Source organism: Blennius ocellaris (genome assembly GCF_963422515.1).
Source record: "Blennius ocellaris genome assembly, chromosome: 3".
Taxonomy (NCBI): domain Eukaryota; kingdom Metazoa; phylum Chordata; class Actinopteri; order Blenniiformes; family Blenniidae; genus Blennius; species Blennius ocellaris.
Window position 1 is genome coordinate 26342700 of NC_137652.1, and position 9140 is coordinate 26351839.

Below are 9140 nucleotides of genomic sequence, written 5' to 3' on the forward strand. Positions count from 1 at the left end.
TTCTTTGACTATGAAAGCGGCGGCACTGTACTTATAATTAGATCTAACAAAAGCAAAGATTAAAACGATGCTCTGCCGCGACTCTAAAAATACAACCACGGTCTGCATTTGTGTGTTTGTGTGTGTGAGGTTGTATGATTCCTGATTTTTTTTTTTTTCCTCTTTTCTTTCCTGACCTCCACTTCACAGAAATGGCCATGTTTTGGTTGTCAGTACATCAGCCATGCAGGCCTGTGTGTGTGTGTGTGTGTGTTGTGTGTGTTTTCTGTGTGTGTGTGTCCTGTCTCCCTCTCACATCATGCACAGAGGTGTGCGCACACAGACACACACACATAAGCATGCTTGCAGTCGTCCCATTGGCGCGCGCCTGGCTCATTCTGCCTTCCTGCCGCCTGCAGATTGGAGGAGGCAGGTTTGGAGGGAGGGCCCAGGCCGAGGAGAGTTGCGAGGCAAAACGGCTGGTCACATGAGCACGGATCTGTTTACAAACCCAGGAGCGAAGGGAGGAAAGGGAAGGAGGACTGCAGCCACTCTCTCGCTCTCTCTCTCTCTCTCTCTCTCTCTATAACGGAGCACCATGGAGGATTGAAGGAGGGGAGCTCCAGCCAGGACACAGCCAGCTGGAGGACAGAGGACTGACTGCGACACACACTGTCTTTGTCTCCTGTTTGCTCTCAGCAGATGGTTAGAGGGAGAGTAGGATCCCCCTCACACATACACACACACACATGCACACACACGCACACACTGACACACACCAGTAATAACAGTTGTTGACTTCATGGAGCTGTCCTCACTTTGTTTGGGCTTCTGAGGAGGGAGATTTCTTTTTTTTTTTTTCTTCCTTCAACCGAGGAGCAATAATAACTGCAGGATCTGAAGAGACAATAAGGAGACAAGGAGACAACAGAGGAGTCACCAGAGGAGACAGGAGGGGGATGAGACTTGTGAAAAGCTGCTTTAGGAGGAAGACAAAGCACAGATTAATGTCAGATAATTGCCCCCATTGGGTGAGGATTTCCATTCTGAACGCCGCCACCGAGATCTGCTTGGAGCCCTCTCTGCTGAAAATGTGAGTATTTCCTGTTTACGGCATTGTGATGGGAGTCAGGCGCAGAGATTTGACAATAACAAGTCCAGGATTGCACATGGTGTGAGGCGTCTGAGAGGCTAAACATGATCTCTTTGTGTCTCCTCTCTCCCTCTGTCTGCCGACATCTACCCGACGTCCTCGGTGGTGGGATCCAGGTCCACATGAGGTCTCCATCCTGCTCCAAACTCCAGCGCCAGATCTCACAATCTTAACACGGACTGGTTAATCCAGATTTGGTGGAATGCTGGGCTGCACAGACCGCTGAGCCATCAACAACGGCAACAAAAACAAAACACCAGCACCTCTTGAGGATTTGTGGGATCTGAGAAAATCAGAAAATCTTGATCGTTAGTTTTTTTTTTTTTCCTCCAATTTTTTTTGGTTCAACAAAAGAGTGAACTGAGTTCAGGCTCCAAAACAGATTCAGTGTCCGAAGCTCCAGCCCACCAGCTTGGCTCTCCTCCAGGCCTCTCCTGACTGAATTTACTGCTGCTGCCTCCAGAATCAGATTTCATGCAACCATTCCAATGGTGTAATGGTAAGTGAGATGTGCTCTACTACCCCCCCCCGTCCTATAGGAACAAGAAAATCTGTAACTCCTGTTCCTTGTCGATTAATGGGACATTTGTGTTGGACGTGCATGCGGCGGCCTCGGGCTCGGTTGAGGGGTAAGGTCAGGACACACGTTTCTTTGACAGCCAGGACATCTGCATTGGAGGACATTTCTTTTGAGTGGATCCATTATTAAATGTCTCTCTTTATGTGACAATAGGTCTTCCCTAGCTACCCCCACCTCTCCTATTGTAAACCCCCCCACCACCCCCCCCCCCCCCCCCCCCAGCCAAGTCACATAAACCCTCCCTGTACCCCCCACAGTGTGCAAGCTGTACCCATTCATTCACTCTAAAGAGAGACACATGGAGGTTTCGAGGCTGGCAAGGAGCATCCTCGCTGCAAATTAATAGGAACACATGTGGCCCGTGGAAGTGGGGCTTCCTCTCGTATTGTTTTACCAAATGGCGCTCGTCCCCGGAGTTCATTCCAGTTAACAGACTCCCACCCCCACCCTGCTGCCACCTGCAACACACACACACACACATTTCAATCAGTAGCAGATAGGCCTCCACCCCCCCAGTGCTCTCTCTCTCTCTCTCTCTCTCACACACACACACACACACCACCAGTCACCTCCACCGAGTGTGTGTGTGGAACAGATGGCGATGTGGCGGAAGTGGTGCCTGTCCTTCATGTTTGTCTTGTTCACAGCCAATTAACACACAATCCTACCGGCGTCCCAGTTGCCACCCCAGCGCGAGTCACCGCTCCCTCGGTGCACCTGCATCCAAACCAATTATTACAGTCCCCCCCACCCCCCCGTCAACTGTTGGCCTCCCGAGCTCGTGGCGACGCGGCAGAGTGCCACACGAATCCAGCGTCAGACCAGCGGCCTGCTGGAGTTCCACGTTCTCGTTAATGATCGACAGCACTGCCACAGCCATCAGCCATAACATTAGGAACACGGGGGACAGGTGTGGCGAATAACACCGCTTATCTGTTTACCATGGCACCGGCTCACGAGTGGGACGTGTTAAGGCAGCAAGTGAACATTTTGTCCTGCGAGAAGGAGGGACGAAAATGAGCGAAAGTGAGGATTTGAAGCAGTTTTAGATGAGGTCCAGTGACGAGAGGTCGCTGTTGATCTTGTTCAGGGCTGTTTTTGCCCGCAAGATGTGGATTGTTATGTTACCCCGTGCGTCCTTGGTGGTTTGTCACTCTCGCCGGCGCACGTTCATAACGCCGTGTTTACAAGTTTGCAAATAATAAACGTGGCTCACGTCTTCCTTACGAGGGGACATGACGTGGACGTTTAACTGCCGTCTGCACTCATAACAAAGCAATTACCCGTACCAATCACACAGTGGGGTGTTTGTGGCCTCAAACGACCGGGGTTAATCACTATATGCTTGGTATTTTTAGCATAGGCGAATATAATTGGAAGGTAAACAAACAAGTAATAACGTAACTTCTGTTCACAAATTTGAACTGTAGACGCCCAAAGGCTTTGGAGTTTCAACTCCAAGCGCAAGAAATGAAGTATTCATGACTTCTTAAACTTGAGCCGACACGTTTGGCCTTTTATTCCACGGCGTGACGGCCTTGCTAATCTCTGTTCTCAACCTGTTCCTAGCAGGATGCATGTGCGGTTTGAGTCCTCGGAACCTTGAACAAGACTGCACCATGACGTCTGACATCTACCACCTCCCGCTCAACGTCTACGTCATCGTGCTGGGCATCGGCCTCTTCGTCTTCATGCTCAGCCTCATTTTCTGCTGCTACCTTTTCAGGTACGTGGACAAGTTTGCCGAAGTTTAGCTGAACGAGCGTCACGGCGGGTTGAAACGATCCCCTTACTGCCTCGGTAACGAGCCTCCGTCGCGTATCGATGACGCGTCGCCTCCGGTGCTCGGGGATGCAAATTTATGCAGCGTTTCCCCGCAGAGCTGCTAAAAGTTGTGACATCCGATTTAGAATTGTTAATATTAATTAACGACACGTTTGTGCTTCTTTATTTACATATTGCAACAGGCTTCTTCTTTTTTTTTTTTTTACATTCTACAGGAGAAAGAACACTTGCAAAGAAAAGTAACACATAGTTGAGGAAGTATGGAAACAATTTCAGCTGCAGAGCATCTTGATGCACTGAACAGCAGATTAAAATTCCTGTTGCATGACAAACTCATTGATAACAATGAAAGTCATAGCTTCTGGAGTCATTCTAGGTACTGTTTTGCTTTCTTTTCTTTTAGTTCACCGTCTGTGCTCCTATCAGCTTTGTTTACTGATTCAGCAGCTGCACCGCACTGCAAAGTTTAGTGACTGATTCACCTCGACCAACCTGAGGTTTTGCGTGGATCTCATGAGAGGCTGAAGGGTGTGTCTCTGCTCTGAACATAACACTTTATAGGATTTGGAGCAGAGCTGGTGAAACTTCCTGTTTTAGATGTGTCCAGACTGTTTGGCTTCACTGCAATGCTTTTGCAGCTGGAAATGATATATAGCTAGATATAAACCTGGATATGAAATAATGAACACTTCTTATGAGGATTACTTATAGTGCTCTGTGTGTGTTTGTGCTGGAAGTTTGTATTTAACCATGTTAATATAACATTGACCCCAAACGGAACAACAGAACGCTTTTTATGTGTTGTTGTGCTTGCTGGCAGTGGAATATAAAATACCTTGAAATAACACTGTTGTATTTGACACTATAGAAATAAAATTAAATCAAATTGAATTCTATGTTGCGTTAACTGGAGCACAGCCATAAAAAAACAAAACAACAAAAAACCTCCTGATACACTGCTGTGAAGCTTGACAACACCTCACTACACTGAAGTGTCCAGTTAAATGTGAACCCTGTCAACATTCAGTGAAACTGCCGCGGTGTAAATTTAACAAGCTGCGCATTCAGGCAAACTTTGCAGACTGTTGAAGACCCCACCCCCCTCACCTCACCCCCCCGACCCGAGTCGCTGTTGTTACGACAGTCCCGTCTTCATTACCGCCGTTGTTCTGTGTGTCTCCCAGGTTGAAACAACAAGGAACGAGGGAGCAGTTCAGCTACAACGAGGTACGTCTCCGCAGCGCCTCTTGGCACCGCGGGTTGCGCATGTTAGCGCCAGCAAATGAGGCGCGTTGTATTATAAATACCGGAGCAGCATCTCACGCCGGCCGATTATAGCCGACCTTGAATCCACCCTGGAGCCCTTTACCTCCGCTCAGGTTTAAAAAAATAAAAAAAGCTTGAGAAAGTGAGCAGGTAGCGTGACGCGTTGAAGTTTTTAACCCCGGGGAAGGTTAAACTGTTTCCATTGGATGTTCACGTTGTAACATTAGACTGAGGCCCCATTTACACGACAACGATTACGAGTGTATCCGCAAAAGTTTTTAATCCGGCTCCCAAGGTGGAAAGTTTCTTTCACGGCCGCTCGTCCCTCCTGCAGAGACTGCTGGAGGCTATTTAGCCTGTTAGTGCGCATGCGCAACTCTCTCCCTCCCTTCCCCTTCCATCGCTTGTAAACAAACATGGCGGCCCGCGGTGGTATGACTCGGTCAGTATTCTAGTTTTATCGTCCATATCAGGAGTTTAATAGTTGAGACTCACCTCTGATAGCATCCGATGCGTCATCAGTCCATGCGGGTGTCGGTTTCTCTCCACTTTCTTCGTGTTTATAGCGTATTCTTCTCTGCACACGTCTGTGTGGTTTAATTAAAAATAAATCAAGCAACAGCGCCCTCGCATGGCCTGGCATACTCACTACATCGTTGTCCCTATGTCCCCTGCTGCAGTGTAAACACACTCCCTTTTTTAACGGATTTGGTGTTGTCGTGTAAACAGGGCCTCATAATGCTGTTTAGGGTCTCATAATGTTGTTGTGTTTGTTGTTGTTGTTGGTTTTTTCTCACTGTAAAATGCTTCTCTCCATTCTCTGCTGTAGGTGGTGCTGAAGGGCGCGAGCAAGAAACTGAGCCTTCTTGGGGTGAGTTGTCTTTTTCTGTTAAAAGCTTCCACATACATGTTTCTGTAGAAACACTGGCCGTCTTCTCTCATTTTCACCCACATCGTCTCACAGTGGACGCGATGATCAAACTGCACCTACTTGGTGTGGAGACGTCCTGAAAATATCTTAAAAAAAAAAAAAAAATGTCAGCCCGAGAGTGCCTGCAGGATGTAGGACTCCAAGAATAACCACACTCATTCAAAATGCATTTTATATAAATATATATATATATAAAGATCCCTGTGCTCTGTTGTGATTCTTAAAAAGAAACTGCTGCTTCTCAAAAGTTTTGAGTTTTAAGTTTTTTTTAAATCAAGGTGTTAGAATGTAAATTTAGCATCTCATTTCTCTTAATCGAGTCGTGAAATATTGTCATTGCTCCGAAGCATAATCAGAGTGAAAGCCGAATGTGGCAATACCTGCGTTTTACAGCCGGATGACCATGATGCACCGGCTCCTCGTGGTCACAGCACTGCAGCGGATCGAACCCACTCTCACAAGAAACGCGCGTGATTTATTAACTCACCTCAATGTGCTTTTCGTTTGCTTTCCTTTCCTGTGCAGCAAACCTGTGCGGTGTGTCTGGAGGAGTTCAGGACTCGAGACGAGCTGGGAGTGTGTCCGTGTTCACACGCATTTCACAAGAAGTGAGTGTCAGGACACCGAGAGGCTGGAGCTTTTGAAGAGAACTTACTTTCTTTCTTTTTTTTTTATTAACTATTATCGCTTGGTTCACTTGCTTTCCTGTCGAGTTATGTGAAAAGGAGAACGTATCCCTGTGTGATTGGAGACTGTGGCTTTGCTTGGAATTCCATTAGTTAAAGGAAACTGCAGCAAATATCACATGCATACATATATATATATATATATATATATATTCATTATGATCCCTAATTTACCTCATCTGCATTTGCAGTGATTGTTAAACTTCTGGTAGGAATGAAACATTATTAATTAACCGTTTATGCGGCGAGTGACTGTATTTCAAGCTAATAAGAGTAGATTTTTCATTTTTTCCAATATGATATCGGGACATCCAGTGCAAATCTGAGCCTATTTAGAGATTTTTGCCCTGTAAACCGTGATGCCATTTTGGTCAATTGTACATTTTCCAACAATATTATAATTTTTTTAATTTCCCATAATTCCAAAGTGGTGAAATTTCTAAATACTTCAATGAGTGTCGTGTAAAGGGTTGGATGGCCTCTTATGTTCGGGTTATTGTACTTCTATGAGTAACCTTTTTAAGTAAGTATTTTACAGAGTAGCTTACCCCGTGTAATCTTTGCTCCTTTGAAAAGATCTCAGTCAGATTGTGGCTCCGCCGACAGTTTGAAGTGACATTCCTGTGACCAATTCTCTCATCTGCATTTTGTGTAGCCCTTGTTTATTTGAAAACATTTTCCTGAGCGATTTGCTTTGAAGCTCTGTGTTCGTAAATTGGATTTAATGTCTAAGCGCTGAACGTTTTTGTTCCCATCATGTCACCGCTGGCAGGGTTTGCGCCACATACTTCTCCTTCACCGTTTATGATAGCTGCAAAATGCCTTAACGGCCACAAAAACAGAGCTCTGCACTGCGTGAACTAGTTATTGTGGCGGCCCACAGGATTTCTGCATCTAAATAATGATTCACCAAGCTTGTCTGAACTGTTAAAATAAAATCCATCTGAAGTGCAAGTTATTTTGCGAAAAGGAAAGAGACAAAACACTTATTGGTATATTTTAGAAAATTCAACAGCCATACAGTCAAACTAAAGGAGGCTTAAAATAGCTTTGTGTTTTACCTAAGTTAAAGCTTCGTAACAGCAGATATTCACCTGGATGTAACGTCTCAGGACCCGATCCACCTCTGAAAATTGTTATTTATAGCTTCTTGTCTTTAGTTTTGTCTGCAGTGATGACAAATCACCAAGGTTGTTCCCATTTTTACTTTTTTCAGAACCCAGATCATTTTATCAAGTGTTTTTCCCTGCGACTGTTATGCCTTCTAGGTAAACTGTCCAGTTTGAATCATGAACGTAAAACCCACCGACTAAAAAAAAAAAACCATGCGATTAAAAATCTTCAGATTCGGTCATTTAAATTTGTGTTTTCTATGCCACTTTTAAAACTGTACATCTGGTCCATGAATGCCAACGCTCACTCCGAGAGGACAAAGGTTGAAGATTAGCTTTAATTATAATGTTGCGTAATAGTCGGTTTAGAAATCCCAGTATCAGCACTCAGACAGGACTGAGCTCACGGAGGTTTCTGGACGGAGTCCGGCTGGCCAGTTTGTTTTATCTACTCAGTTACCAACAGTAGATTATTACCGAGCATGCAGTGCTGACAGCAAATGTTACATTTATTTATATATATTTTGTGTCGTTTTTCCGCCAGGTGCCTGCTCAAGTGGCTGGAGATCCGCAGCGTTTGCCCGATGTGCAACAAGCCCATCCTGCGGCTCCACACGGACGCCCCCCAGGGCGCCGAGGGTCCCATGGACCCCGAGGAAGTGTGAGACGGGGAAGAAGGCGCCGAGCTCCTCGACAAGAAAACTCGAAAAAAAACAAAAACAAACAAAAAACATCAAATACACTAGAGATGATGGACAGCGGTCATCTATCAAGACATCTCACAGGAAATGTTAACGATCCCAAGCTGTGGCGCTGCTGCTGCTGACTTTTGAGCAATATGCCTCCACGAGAATTGGATATCAGTAACACAGACGTAACTTTAAAAAAAAAAATTAAAAATGCTCCTAGTTTTACTTCCATGTTGCACTGTTCACCCAAAAAAAAAAAAAGGAGGCACATTCGAGAGCCGGACTTCATTGCCACCGTCACTGGAGGACTTGTGCAGCACTGCCAGAGACAAGCTACCATACAGCCATTGAGCAGGACACCAGAACACAAGGATCAGTATGGAAACCTCTTAATATCTCAGGGGGTGTTACCAATACAGCCAGCACAAACCCATTGTTGATCACCCTATAACCCTGTGCCACACACGCATCGTCAATACTGCCAACGTAGGTGAAACGCGCTAGCAGGTAGCCGCGCGCTCCGGCTGCAGCAAAAGAACCAGCCAGGATTACAACCACGATGATTTCAATTGACAAAACTGTTACTGATTGTGTCCCGGGCCCTTTTTCCTTTAACGAAAGAGACTGATAGAAAACTAGTCTTGCCCGTATGTATTGTACGTAATGTCTCCCTATATATTGGTTTTTTTTGTATTTTAAATAAAGCGTCACGTAATGTATTGTAATGGTGTTGATTTATTCAAAGTGACACAATAGTCGGTCAATCCCTCCTCAGCTCATACATTGTTTAGAAAAAGGCTTAGAAACACAAGTTGATGAAATGTTACATACAAGTTTGTTTGCGCACTTTTAGAGGCGTGCTTTACAATGTCTGCCTGTGACGGAGACTTGCAGGTCAACAGTTCAGGTGGCGATTAAAAAAAGAAAAGCATCGGAAGCGAAGCTCGTGTAGAAGAGGG

General features: G+C 45.5%; 1 protein-coding gene across 2 annotated transcripts; it reads left to right on the top strand.

The window, feature by feature from the left end:
• Positions 1-500: 500 nt before the first annotated feature.
• Positions 501-9136, top strand: LOC308148901 (RING finger protein 122). 2 transcript variants are annotated; one of them, XM_080520451.1, is made up of 7 exons: positions 501-1072; positions 1249-1631; positions 3282-3438; positions 4682-4724; positions 5593-5634; positions 6220-6302; positions 8037-9136. In XM_080520451.1, exons 2-7 carry the CDS (start codon positions 1607-1609, stop codon positions 8155-8157), a joined length of 471 nt encoding a protein of 156 aa, XP_080376577.1. In that variant the 5' UTR covers positions 501-1072; positions 1249-1606; the 3' UTR covers positions 8158-9136. The 2 variants fall into 2 exon arrangements, with proteins under 2 accessions (XP_080376577.1, XP_080376578.1); XM_080520452.1 differs by having other exon boundaries at positions 3285-3438; positions 8037-9135.
• The last annotated feature ends 4 nt before the right edge of the window (positions 9137-9140 follow it).